Source organism: Cololabis saira, chromosome 24, assembly GCF_033807715.1.
Source record: "Cololabis saira isolate AMF1-May2022 chromosome 24, fColSai1.1, whole genome shotgun sequence".
Classification (NCBI taxonomy): Eukaryota; Metazoa; Chordata; class Actinopteri; order Beloniformes; family Belonidae; genus Cololabis; species Cololabis saira.
Window position 1 is genome coordinate 26,541,970 of NC_084610.1, and position 13,882 is coordinate 26,555,851.

At 42.4% G+C, this 13,882-nt stretch overlaps 1 protein-coding gene across 5 annotated transcripts in view; it reads right to left on the reverse strand.

Moving 5' to 3' along the window:
• LOC133425372 (NACHT, LRR and PYD domains-containing protein 12-like) overlaps positions 1-12,497 on the reverse strand; it is a 72,135-nt gene extending 59,638 nt beyond the window's left edge. For 4 of the 5 annotated variants that reach the window (XM_061716209.1, XM_061716211.1, XM_061716210.1 and 1 more), the window contains exons 1-6: positions 12,405-12,497; positions 11,569-11,632; positions 11,381-11,479; positions 9,695-9,799; positions 3,942-4,217; positions 1,041-1,128 (exon numbers count right to left, since the gene is read on the reverse strand). In XM_061716209.1, coding sequence (XP_061572193.1) covers positions 1,041-1,128; positions 3,942-4,217; positions 9,695-9,799; positions 11,381-11,448 — 537 coding nt within the window. In that variant the 5' untranslated portion in view covers positions 11,449-11,479; positions 11,569-11,632; positions 12,405-12,497. Of the gene's footprint in view, positions 1-1,040; positions 1,129-3,941; positions 4,218-9,694; positions 9,800-11,380; positions 11,480-11,568; positions 11,683-12,404 lie in introns of those variants that run through there. The other variant, XM_061716208.1, reaches the window with a different exon arrangement.
• Between the last annotated feature and the right edge of the window lie 1,385 nt (positions 12,498-13,882).

Sequence of the window (13,882 nt, forward strand, 5' to 3'; positions counted from 1 at the left end):
GCTTGCAGCTTTAATTTCTGTTTTAACTTTTGAATGGTTTGACATAAAGACTCGTGGGTGGTGTCATCGGACTCGGTATTGAGTCCTTGACCTTCATTGGCCTGAATTAGCCCCTCCACTTCTTCTGATTGGTTGTCCCTATTTTCTGCTTTAACTTTTGAATGGTTTGACATAAAGACTCGTGGGTGGTGTCATCGGACATGGTTTTGAATCCCTGACCATAATTGGTGTGAATCAGCCCCGCCCCCTCTTCTGATTGGTCGATATTTGATAGTTCAGATTTTCTGCCATAACTTTTGAATGGTTTGACATAAAGAGTCATGGGTGGTGACATCGTACTTAGTTTTGAGTCCTTCACCTTAATTGGTGAAAATTGCACGTGCAAGAGCCCGTTCATCGCTGCTTGCAGCTTTAATTTTGGTTAAAATTGCCTTTATTTCTTTTTAAGTTGGCGGACCCCCTGCAGTGGTTGAAGACCACTGCCCCAACGTAGTTACCTCCCTAACTACGGTAAATGAGGGAAAACTAGGATCCGCTACCGCAGCTATCCCTGGTCAGACGTTAAGACTGGCTGCAGTCTGGTGATCCACCAGGAGCAGCCAGCTTAGCCTGCAGCCTCGACCACCTTCATACACATAACGTGGACGTGTTCCAGGAGGTTTCCAGGAGGTTTGCAAGAGGTTTCCAGGAGGTTTCCAGTCCTGCTCCTTCTACCTGTTTGCAGAAACCCTGTCGGTGACATCAGAGCGTTTGTCCGGTTCTTCCTCTACAGACTACGAGACTGCCTTCCTTCTGGAGCCTCTGGGGGTCAATTTAGGAATTGCAAAAGTTGGCCCTTGAGCGTTAGCATCGGTTTAACAAGACGACCTGACTGGTCTGTTGGAATGATGATGTATTCGTTGTCTGTGACATAATTTTCTCTGAAAGAAAGAGATCTCTGCTTCCATCAGCTGAAGAAGCTGAAGAACAAGGAACTCTTGAGTTTTCTCACTCAGGAATAAAGGAGGTTGTGATTTAAGACTGGAAGCAGTTTGACTTACAATATCTTTGTCAGTCCCGTAGCTCATCACTTCCCTGAAGTCATCCTGGTCCTCAGACGTTACATCGTCACGTGTTTGAAGCTGAATGCTGCAGAAATGGAGAGAAAAGAGGATTGGTCTGCAGATGCTTGACTGTGATTGGTTGACAGGTCCAAGTAACAGCTTCTGAAGTCTTGTTGTGAAGCGATAAGACTATGTATAGACGGCTGCTTCAGCCATCCCCTCAAATGCGTAAGTCAAGGTTTGTGTTATTCACCTTGAACTCTGCATCACAGACAATCCCTGCTGCACCTTAATTGCTTTATTCACGTTCTGTCTCTTCCTCTATTGTTTGTGTTCTGAACAAATCATAAAAAACTTTTAAAGCGGATTATTTTTGAGCAATTAGGTCTGTTCTAAGCCCAATTTTTCACGCATCATTTGCATCACTGCTGACACCGCACCAATCCGCCCGTTCCATTCATCCCTCACCCGTTACCAAGACCCTAAGATGCTTGGACTCCCCCACTGAGGCCAGGATCTGATCCCCGAGCCAGGGACGGGGCATGATGACCATGGTCTCTGATTTGGAGGTACTGATTCTCATACGAGCTGCGAACCGCTCAATTGAGGGTTGCAGGTCTTAAACTAGTGGAGCCAACAGAACCCAGACCCAATTCTAAGGTCACCAAACCGGACCCCCAACACGCCTCGGCTCTACCTAGAAATTCTGTTCATATAAGTTCTGACCAGAATGGGCGACGGAGGGCAGCCATGGTGGGGTCCAAACCTCCCTGGAGTCCCAGAGGGACATGGTTGAACACCTTCTCCAGGTTAGGTGAACTCATGTGCCCCCTCCAGAACTGGGGCCTCATTTATAAAAGAGTGCGTAGGATTCATACTAAAAGTGTACGTGCACTCAAAAGCCAAAAATGGCGTGGGCGCTAAAAAAATCCTGATTTATAAAACCGTGTGCATGCACACTTGCACGCAATGTTGTCTTCACACATGTTGTCAAATCACAGTCGAGCTGGAAGGTTGCGCAGGTGAATTCTCCTCATATCCCGCCCTCTACACGCCCACTTCATACCATAAATGTGCAATGCAAACTACTTGATGACTGTATTTGCATATGAATGAGCCTGTTGATCATGCGCAGCACCACCTGCAGTCTGTTTCTGCTGTGTCAGGATGAATGAGACGTGTCAGCCACTGGCACTAAATTTCACAGAGACTGAGATGGAGATATTGTGGATGAGGTGGAGGCCAGGAAAACAACATTATTTGGTGGTCACAGTAGTGGCATCAGTAACAAAAAGAAAGCGAGTGAGTGGCAGCACGTCGTTGTTGCGCTGCAAAACGCTGTGAGTGCTACGGACAGATCTGTAGCAGAAATAAAAAAGAAGTGGTGCGATTTGAAGGTAAAGGCCAAGAGGAGAGTGGCCCGGCACGGCGTGTCCTGGCACTGTGGCTGCAGCAGCTATTAACGCGCTATTAATGACAGTGGCTCACTTACAGAACACATAGTTCTATAAAAGTGCCGGCTTGGGTGTACATGGATTTATTAGTCTGATATGTGATGACATTAAAAGTATGACATGAATCTGGCTTCATTTCACCACCTCACCGCCTGCGTCGCCAGTTCCCCATATCTTCAAAATGTTTGTGCGCTAGGATCAAAGTTTGCGTAGTGATACGCACATTTTCCCGTTACGTTTTTTTTTTTTTTTTAAATCCCAACCTTTGCGTAGAAGATGGTGTGCATATTTTTCAAGCCCTATTTTGTGCGCAAGCAAGCTTTATAAATGAGGCCCCTGGTCTCGTGCTTCTTCATGCTTCAATCCTCGTCACTCCCAAAGACAGCTTAACCTGTTCCTAATCTCCACCTCTTCCACCTCCTCTTCCTCATCTACTCCTCCTCCACCTCCTTTTCCTCATCTCCACCTCCTCCACCTCCTCTTCCTCATCTCCACCTCCTCCACCTCCTCTTCCTCATCTACTCCTCCTCCACCTCCTGTCTCTTGGTCAGTGCTGCTGTCTCCAACCATGGAGGAGGTCTGGCCTCTTTGTCTTTAAACCCTTCCCTTTCCTCTCGCTGCTACTCCTCTATCGATAAGTCCAGTCCTCCTGGTCCACTACACATTGATCTATGAATTCCTTCGGTGATCAGCTGGTTTTTGGTGCCGTTGGTACCAACAAGCGCTTCCTGATTACAAAGAGCAGGGGTCTCATTTATAAAAGAGTACGCAGGATTCATACTAAAAGTGCACGTAAAGCCAAAAGCCGAAAATGGTGGGCGCACAAAAAAATCCGGATTTATAAAACAACGTGCACGCACACTTGCAGGCAATATTCGCTTTATAAATCACAGTCCAGCTGGAAGGTTGCGCAGCTGAATTCGGCTCATACCCCGCCCTCTACACGGCCACCTTTTACCATAAGATAAGATAAGATAAGAGATAAGATAATCCTTTAATTAATTAATCCTTTTTCCCACAGAGGGGACATTTGCATAAATGGGTAATGCAAAGTAGTATTTGCATATGAATGAGCCTGCTGAGCATGTTCAGCGGCTTCCTGCAGCCTGTTTGTGTGTCAGGATGAATGAACGTGTCGAGCAACCGTGCCACTAAATTTCACTGAGACTGAGAACGAGATGTTGTTCATTTCACCACCTCACCGCCTGCGTCGCCAGTTCCCCATGTCTTAAGTAAGTTCCTACGGGAGGGTCAGGGTTGCCGTACAGATACACAGATTTTTCGGTTAGTTTTTTCTTTTTAAATCTCAAACTTTGCGTAGAAGGTGGCTTGCGCATCTTTCAGCCCTGTTTTGTGCGCAAGCAAGCTTTATAAATGAGGCCCTTGACCTCTGTTTTTAGATTTGAGTTTGTTTGTTCGTGTGTTTTTCTGGGTGACGACTTACTTGTGATCAGAGGAAGGACGTTGTTCAGGGTTGGGATCAGGAGCAGATCCAGGCTCAAACTCTGGTTCAGGTTCAGCTCCTGGTTCAGTTTCTGGTTCAGGTCCTGGTTCAGATTCAGGCTCTAGTTTGGATCCTGGTGCAGGTTCAGTTCCAGGTCTTTCTTCAGGATCAGGTCTTCGTTCAGGTTCAGCTCCCAGTTCCGGTCCTGGTCCTGGTGCAGATACAGGTTCTGGTCTGGGCACACGTTCAGATTCGGGAGAGTCGGCTCTCTCGCAGCTGGAAAACACAAACGAAGAGCACATGAGACACAAATGAACAACCATGCTGGGGGACAAACTGTGGACACGTCCAGTCCCAAGTCTGGACCAGCCGACCCTCATGTGAACACGGGTCCTGGTTCAGCCAGGGGCTCGGTTTTCCAGAACGGTGCTCAAGAAGCAGCTTGCTGCAGCTTTTCTGGTCAAACAGTCTCTTAGGGCCTGATTTACTAAAGGTTTGCGTGCATAAAAACGTGTGCTAACTTGACAGCACCCGCAAACCAATGTGCAAGCTGATCTACTAACAGCGTGCAAAGAGGACTGCGCCTCTCAAATGAGCAAAATAGCACACGCTGTTCATTTAGTACTTTTGCCCTGATGAATAATCAATATGGGGCGTAACCGCCAGAAAGCGCTAAATACTGGGAGGGGAAAATGCAAATAGGTTCATTTACCAAACGCAATGAGATTTACCAAGCCTGAAAATGTTTGCGGGGATTGTGATTGCGTCTGTATTTAATACGTTCGAAAGGAAGGTGCTAATCTCCACATGCAAAAGGAGAAATATTTTATTTGAATGTTAAATTCAATTCTGGCCACACCCACACTCCCAGCTCGGGCCCGGAGTCTTCTTCTCCACCTGTGGAGCCAGCCGCTCACAGCACTGCCCCCCTCTCCAGCTTCCCCCACAGGTCACAGTCACCACTGCCACCCCCACCAGATAATTCCTCCATAAAACCAGCTACATCTGGCGCCACCAACACACCCGATCCTCAACCAATTCATCCCCTGGTCACCACCCGTTTTCCCCGTCAGATCCACAGACCCACTGGTTTTAACAGAGACAATCTTGTTTTTATCAACCCGGTACGTTGTGGTCGTGAGCGCACGTTCAACACAGACATTAACTTGGCTGTGTTGAACGTGCGCTCTCTTTTAAACAAAACCTTTATTTTAAATGATCTTATTGTACATCATAAACTTGATGGTATTCTTTTAACAGAGACATGGCTTGGCACGGACGCTGCATTTTCCCTCATCCAGGCTTCTCCACCAAATTTTAATTTTTTATTTACTACACGGGGTGTTAGAAAGGGAGGCGGCACAGCTTCAATTTTTAAAAACATATTAGCTACAAAGGAGGTCACTTTTAACAACCACTCCTCATTTGAACACCTTGCCTTTGTTTTTAGCAGTCCTCCTATTCTTTGTTTAACTGTTTATAGACCACCCCATCACTCCACTGTTTTTATCAGTGAATTTTCAGAGCTTTTATCAGTCATACATACCACTTACAACAGAATTTTAATAACTGGTGATTTTAATCTACACATTGACAATACCTCCGACCCACTGTCGAGAGAATTTTTAAACCTTTTAAACTGCATGGATTTTACCCAACATGTCACACAGCCGACTCACAACAGAGGACACACCCTGGACCTGGTCATAACCTATGGCCTGTCCACCGGTGTGTCCTCTGTTGTCGACCTGGCTGTGTCTGACCATTACTGCGTGTTTTTTAACATCACCAGTCTTAATCATCAGGAAGCCTCGATGAGAACGGTGAGGAAACGCTACCTAACTTCTGAAGTGGCTGCAAATTTTATTGAGATTTTAGAGAGCACTCCTGCTGATGTTTTACCTGCATCATGTGATTTTATTGTTGATAATTTTAACAGGAAACTGGAATCTACGCTGAACTCAGTTGCTCCACTTTTAACAAAAACCATAAAAACTAAGCCTACACCCCCATGGAGAACTGAGGAAGTCAAAAAATCAAAAAGAAAATGCAGGAGTGCTGAGAGAAGGTGGAGAAAAAGTAAACTTACAATACATTATCAAATATTTCGTGAACAACTCAAATCCTACAATAAAACCGTCAAACAGGCAAGGATAGCTCATTTCTCAAAACTCATTACAGACAATAAAAACAATCCTCGATTTCTTTTCTCCACCTTCGATCTTTTAACAAATGTACATTTTAAGAATTCCTCACAACCACCAACAGACAATCTTTGTGAGGATTTTGCAGACCACTTTGGAAGTAAAATTGACAACATTAGGTCCAGTCTTTTACCACATCAAAATGTCATTTTTAACACATCTGGACAGTTGCTTTTACCCGAGGAAACACTGGAGAGTTTTGCCCTGGTTGATGCGAGGACCCTTGGTCGAGTTTTCTCCCAGGTAAACCCAACAACCTGCCTTTTAGATCCTATTCCCACATCACTTTTAAAGACATTTTATGAATTCTTTGAGGAACATATTTTAAATATAGTAAATTACTCTCTTCAGACGGGTGTCTTCCCTGCCGCCTTTAAAATGGCGGTGGTGAAGCCCCTTCTGAAGAAGAGCAATTTAGATCACAGCATTTTTAATAACTACAGACCTGTATCCAACTTACCCTTTTTAAGTAAGATTTTAGAAAAGCTGGTTTTTAACCAAGTAAATTATTTTTTAATAAGAAACAATATTTCAGAGAAATTTCAATCTGGCTTTAGGATGAACCACAGCACCGAGACAGCCCTTTTAAAGATTTTAAATGACATCAGGTGCAATTTAGATAACCGCAAACTGACAGTCTTGGTTCTACTGGATCTTAGTGCCGCCTTCGATACAGTAGACCATCACATTTTATTAAACAGACTGAAGCACCTGGTGGGCCTCTCTGGTGCTGTTTTTAGCTGGTTCCGCTCCTATCTCACAGATCGATCTTTCTTTGTAAGTTTGGATACATGTTCCTCCAGAATGCATAAAATTAAGTGTGGGGTCCCCCAAGGGTCAATTTTAGGTCCGCTTCTTTTTAACCTTTACATGCTTCCCTTGGGGGACGTCATCAGGAGACACGGCATCAGCTTCCACAGCTACGCTGACGACACACAGCTGTACATCGCTGTGTCTCCTGATGACACAGGGCCACTTGATGCCCTTTTTAACTGTATTTTAGATATTAAGTCATGGATGGCAGATAATTTCCTACAGCTCAACCAGGACAAAACAGAAGTTTTAGTTATTGGTCCTGAAGGCCAGAGAGAGAAACTTTTACCAAAACTACAAGATTTTAAACCTTCGAAATGTGTAAAGAACCTGGGTGTTATTTTTGACTCTGAGCTCACTTTTATTCCACACATAAAGAATATTACGAAGATAGGTTTTTACCATCTTAAGAATATAGCCAGAGTCCGCCCGTTTCTCTCTCAGGCCAGCACGGAGGTGCTGATGCATGCTTTTATCTCATGTCGTTTAGATTATTGTAATGCCCTGCTCTCTGGTCTTCCTAAAAAGAGTATTAAGAACCTACAACTATTACAGAATTCAGCCGCTCGCGTGCTGACGAGGACCAGAGGGCGGGAGCACATTACACCTGTTTTAAAATCGCTGCATTGGCTCCCCGTCCGCTTCAGGATTGATTTTAAGGTTCTTTTACTGGTTTTTAAATGTCTTAACGGTCTTGGGCCATCTTATTTATCTGATCTGCTTTTACTGTATCAACCCTCACGGACCCTGAGGTCCTCTGGCACCGGCCTCTTAACCATTCCCCGAACCGCGACCAAAACCCACGGTGAGGCTGCATTCAGCCATTATGGCCCTTATTTATGGAACAGCCTGCCAGAGAACCTCAGGACCGCAGAGAACGTTGATACTTTTAAAAGGAGGCTCAAGACACACCTTTTTAGCTTGGCTTTTATCTGACCTTTAATCCATTTGAGTGACTTTGTATTTTATGTTATTTATTATTCATCTTAAGTTTTGTATAGATTTTTCTAAAATTTTACACTTTTTAGGCATTTTTTACTTTCTCTTAATCTTTTAGTTTTTAGCTCCAGTGTTTCCTCAGGGGGGTCGTCCACACTGGGAGGTGTGCCTGCTCCGCCCATGGGGGTGTCGTCATGGGGGTCCCTCAGGCCTGGGTAGCTGGGGGAGGGACTCCACCTTCTGTGTGGGGTCTGTCCTGGTCTGTCCGGGTTGGGGGGGTCTCTGTGGCGATGCTCCTTGTGGTCGTGGCTGGTGGAGCCTCTCGGTGTGGACGGCCACCCATAGGTAGTGTTTTCCTCACCTGGATCGTTAGTGCTAAGCCATGTCACCAGTCCACTTATTGTGTGTGTGTGTGTGTGTGTGTGTGTGGGCGTGTGAGTGTATGCACATGTGTATGAGTGTGAGTGAGGGTGTGTGTATGCGTGGGGGGTGGGGTCGTATGGGATGTTTTAAACTGTACTTTTGATTGTTATTTTATCTCTGTATGTAAAGCACCATGAGTTGCACTTACACTGCATGAGTTGGTGCTATATAAATAAATAAAGTTTAAGTTTAAGTTTAAATCGAGTATTATTCAGCAAAAGGTTGCCACAGGAGGCACATTCATTTTTTTATTTGTGATAATAAATAAATCACGTGTTTTCATGGAGAAAAAAGTGTTTCTTACTTGTGCGCCTATTGTGCGCCTGCACCCCTGCCGTGAAAAGCACCCCCTCGTCTGACAAAAATTATATTCTCATTCCGTGTCACGTTCTGCTGAGCGTCCAGTTTTGTGTTAATGATTCATGTTTAAATGCGCTCATGGATTCCACAATAGTCATACTTTCCCACAATCACAGTCACAGATAACAAAAATCGGGTAAATGGTTATTGATGTCATTAATTAATAGCCTGCTTACTGTGTTGTCTTCCATAATATTTGTAAATATATATAATATAAACTCCTAAATATGTGTTTGTGTGAGTGTGTATATATAAATATATTGAAGTGTGTTGTTTTTTTTCTTGGTCTACTTATCATTGAATATACGAGGGGGTGCTTTTCACGGCAGGGGTGCTGAATACGGCACAACAATTTGCCTCTTCCACTAATATCTCTAACTCCAACTCGTCAAATTTCATTTTGCGCTTGCAGCTATCCTACTTTCCATCCAGACTCTCCATGGCGCAAAATTTGCGCCGCAAACCGTAAGACACGCAACACCTCATTTAAATACTGCTGTTTGCACCTGTTATCAATTGCGCACGCAATCTTAGTTGATCACCCGCAAAACACACAACAACAGCACGCGCAAACTTTTTCAGTGCACACGCAATTTAGTACTCTTTATTTAGGATCTTAGTAAATCGGGCCCTTAGTCTTTTAGAGTTTTTTTATGCCATTTTTTCTGATTTTCAGCTTTTAAACATGAAAAATGTTCTTATACTCATTTTTCAAACGATGTAGCTGTAATTTTAAGAGGCGCACAAATGATTAAAGTGAAAAATAAAAGTTTAGAAAGCTCAGTCACACAGGAGCTTTCCTTCAATCGCATCTGCAGAAGAAAAATACTTCACAAATACTTCACAATGTTCCTGTGAAGGAGCGTCTCTGCAGCCCAGATGTTGAACTGGTAGCTGATCATTCAGAAGCTGATTCAGCTCAGAGTCGTAGAATGTTTTATTTCCTTAAAAACTGATCAAGAGTCGTTAAAGTGGATCTGAAAAGTAATTTCGTGGTTGCAGAAGGAAACATACCAGAGATTGCAGCACCAGGACACGCATGCTGAGATGGAACTGCAGGACTCTCTGCTGGATTCAGGTCCAGGTCCGGAACAACCTTCTGTAGGCCGGAGTTCTGCTCTGGAACACAGTCATGGAAAACCTGAGTCTACAGGAAGTTCAGGTCCGGTTCAGTTACACCTTTATACCCTCAATGGATCAAACCGTCCACTTTCAGCTTCACTTCAACAGGTTTCACAAAAATTAGATGTTTTTTAAATTCAGGAATTACAACGATCTTGAACAAACAACCTCCGTTTTCTTCTGTCTTGATATTGAGGAACTTAATTGAATATTTTTATAGGGTTTAAATTATTTGATTATAATGTTTGTGTTGTGTTAAACAGTTCTCTCTTGAAAATGAGACAGACTCAACAGGAACAGGACAGAAATCAGGAAGGCTGGAAAGCGGGGCAAAAGCACACGACAATCTGGCAAACTAGAAGGTGTAAATGGGCCGGTATATGAGGGGAACTGCTGATGAGGAAACCAGGTGTGGAGCTGGGTGGGGAAGCACAGGTGAAGGGAATGAGTGGATTTCTGGCTGATTAGGGTGGCAGGCTCTGGAAAGACAGGGGAGTGAGTAAAAATAAAAAACTACACTGGGAACCATGACACAACTACTCTAACCTGTGAAAATAAATAAATGTATACATAAATAAAAGAATGCATGAATAAATAAATGTAGGAATAAATAAATGTATAAATGAATAAATAAAATAAATAAATGTATGAATAAATAAATAAATGAATATACTGTATACATATAATGGATAAATAAATACCTGCATAAATAAAAAACAAATGTATAAATAACTAAATAAATGTATTACTAAAAGAGTGAATGGATAAATAAAGGTAGGAATAAATAAACAAATGAATAAATAAATAAAATTAATAAATATATAAATAACTAAATAAATGAATGAATATATACATAGATAAATAAATAAATGAATTAATAAATACATGAATAAATGAAAAACAGATAAATGTATAAATAACTCAATAAATGTATTAATAAATAAAAAGCTGTTCAGGAGCTCAAAAGCATTTGGATGATGTAACATAATTGTGACTATAACCATAGTTTTTAGTATCTGTGTCCATCAGCAGGTCCTGAGATTCCTCCTGGAGATGATTCTCCAGACCTTCCCTGAATCCTCCGGCTGCTGATTTGTTAGTTTTTCTGACTTCAGTTTTATCTTCCTGACTGAAAAGTTGTTCTGTTGGGTTGATCACTGAATATTAAACTTGTTTGCTTCTAAATGTCTTTATCGTCTCACACACACACACACACACACACACACACACACACACACACACACACACACACACACACACACACACACTCTCGGACTCTGATAACTGAGAGTCCGTTGCACAAAGGTGACAGAATCTGGTGATCACCAGTTCTTCATCTTGTTAAGGTACAGTTTTGTAAACTATTTGTATTTTGCATCTGATTTAATGTTTTGGTGCATCTGCATATGTCTGTATTTAATGACAGTTTTGTGTTTATAACGGCCTTCTTTGTGTAAATATATGAATAATATTTGCACATTGTTGTGATTAATTAAGCATCAGGTCTATTTCAGTGATGCTGATATACGGTGTAATCTGATTACTGTAATGGGTTTAGGCGGTCTTGTCTTGTCTCACCTCTGAGCTTCTCGTCGTCTCGTCTGTTCCCGAGGCAGAAGAATTATATCGTCCTCCCACGGATCCATGCTGCTGCATTCACACACTTTCTGCCTTCATCTGCAGAGGAAACAACCACCACATCAACTCACCTTTACATGATACAAGCGGGACAAATGTGGTGTAAAAAGCTGCATTACTGCATGTACCAAAACCAGTCGACCAGTACTGCCCTCTGCAGGAGGTTTGGCAGCACTGCACCAGGAAACTGTCCTGAAAAACACCATCACAAGGAAAAGTTGGTCACAAATGTGCTGCCGTGACAAAATGATGACAAGGAACTAAATATAACCTCTGACCAACAACAGGTCAGAGCCCAGGAATATTAGTAGTGGTAGTAGTAGTAGCAGTAAATACTAATTATTAGTGAATATCAGTAAAAGACGTTAACTCCTGGCTGAGATGGTCCATAAATGTTATAAAGTAACCAAAAACAGCGTTTATCCCCCTGCACGACTAACTATAACATAACGCGTGTTTTTTATTGCTGTTTTTTAAAATTCGCTGCACTTTATCCCTTTAATGATGAGGAAGTTGTTCATTAACCGCAACAAAGCTCCTTCACTGACCCGGAGAATCTGCTCTATCATGTTTCTGCTGTTGTTTATACACAGTTTTTCTTTCTTGGTTTCCAACTCAAACACATTATTTTCTCCTTGTGGCGAGTTTTCTGGCTGATGTGACACTTCTGCGCAATATTCAGACTTTCCAGCTTGAACGCGGACAAGTCGGTCGTGACGTAATCATTCGTGCAACGCTGCGCGGGTCTGAGACTCTGCATGACACTTACGACTTCAGGCAGGTTTTTCTCGGTGCATTGAAGGTGTAAATACATTTTATCATGTAAAAGTCCCAGCCGCCCCCCCCCCCCCACACACACACACATCTGCAGCTTTACCCACTCTGGAGCTCCTTAATGTCTCCAACAGCTGGAAACAGCTGGAAACAGCTGCTCAGCTGCTCTAGAGGAGGATAAACACCTTACCTTCAGTTGATGGACAGAATCCGTTTGAGACCCGGGACAGACCCGTTTCCTGCGCTGATTAAACCATTTTCAGTCGCTCACAGCAACTGAGCAGCTTCACAGTAGATGGGAGTGTAAAATGAACCAACCTTTGTTTCCTGAAGGAAACATTCCATCTGACCCTTGAACGCAGACTGACACTATCTAGATCTGTTTCCAGATAAGCTCCTCCCTTCACCTTCTCCTCTTTTTACTCCTAATTTATTCCTACTGGACGTGGATTAACTCAGCAAAATAATCCCTGGAATGACCAAATGAAGTGTGACAGCGAGCTAAAAAACAACTATAAAATCAAAGTTTGTGCCTTTAGTTTATAATAAGCGGTGACCCTGGAACCCACCCGGGGTCATAAATGAGCTGTAAAAGGGTTGGTCCGGGTGAGAGACAGCACACAGCTACGTTTACAGGAAATCACATGAGTCTTTATCAGAGTAGAAGGTAATTGCATGAAGGAGGTACCAAAGATAAAACTCTGACCCTTGACCGCCAAGTTAGAACAGTCCGTTCACGTCTAAACCCACACAATCAAGTAGTGATGTTTGATACCTCCGATTTCCTTTCCAATATTGAGTAAAACGTGCCCGATAAATCTATTACAGATAGCTTTAGAACGAGAGACACGAAATTATCTTATTTAGCTATTTATCTTAAAAGATACCTGCCTCATTCACAACCGAAAAAACAGTGTTTGAAAAATGTGTTTCCATCACAAAAAAAAGATCCTTAATAAAAATAATATAACAATTAAAGAAAATAATAAACAAAAATAAGAACTACTATAAAAGTGAAAAAAAGTAGTTCTTACCAGCAGCGTGTAGTTTAGACTAAATCTTAATAGTTAAGTTACTTTCCACCTGTTAATGATAAACATTACCACAAATGACTGAAGTATCAAAAGTATCGATATTTTAATTTTGAGCATTTTTGATACAAAAGGACAAGAAGTATAAAGTAGTAACCAGAAAACACCCAGATCAGCACAATCATACTAACCCTAACCCTAACCCTAACCCTGACAGAATTCTACTGTACTCATTGGTTTCATAGATGCATCAAAGGCATTTGATCGCATAAATCCTTTATACATTGTTTTTAAAGTCACATCAGAGAGGAGTGCCTGACACTTTTATAAGGATCCTGTCCTATTGGTACTCTAACCAGAGCATGCAGATCAAATAGGGGAATGCTGTCTCTGCTACATTTGGGACATGTAATGGCATTAGACAGGGGGGGCTTTTATCACCGTGCCTTTTTAATATTTACATGAATGATCTCTCAGACCAGTTAAGAAACGGTAAAACAGGTTGCATCGTTGGCAATTAACTTATTAATCATTTTATGTATGCCGATGATCTGGCAATTGTGTCACCTAGCAGTGCTGGGTTTCAAGCGCTTCTAAATATATGTTCTAATTATGGTGTAAAATTTGACGTGAATTA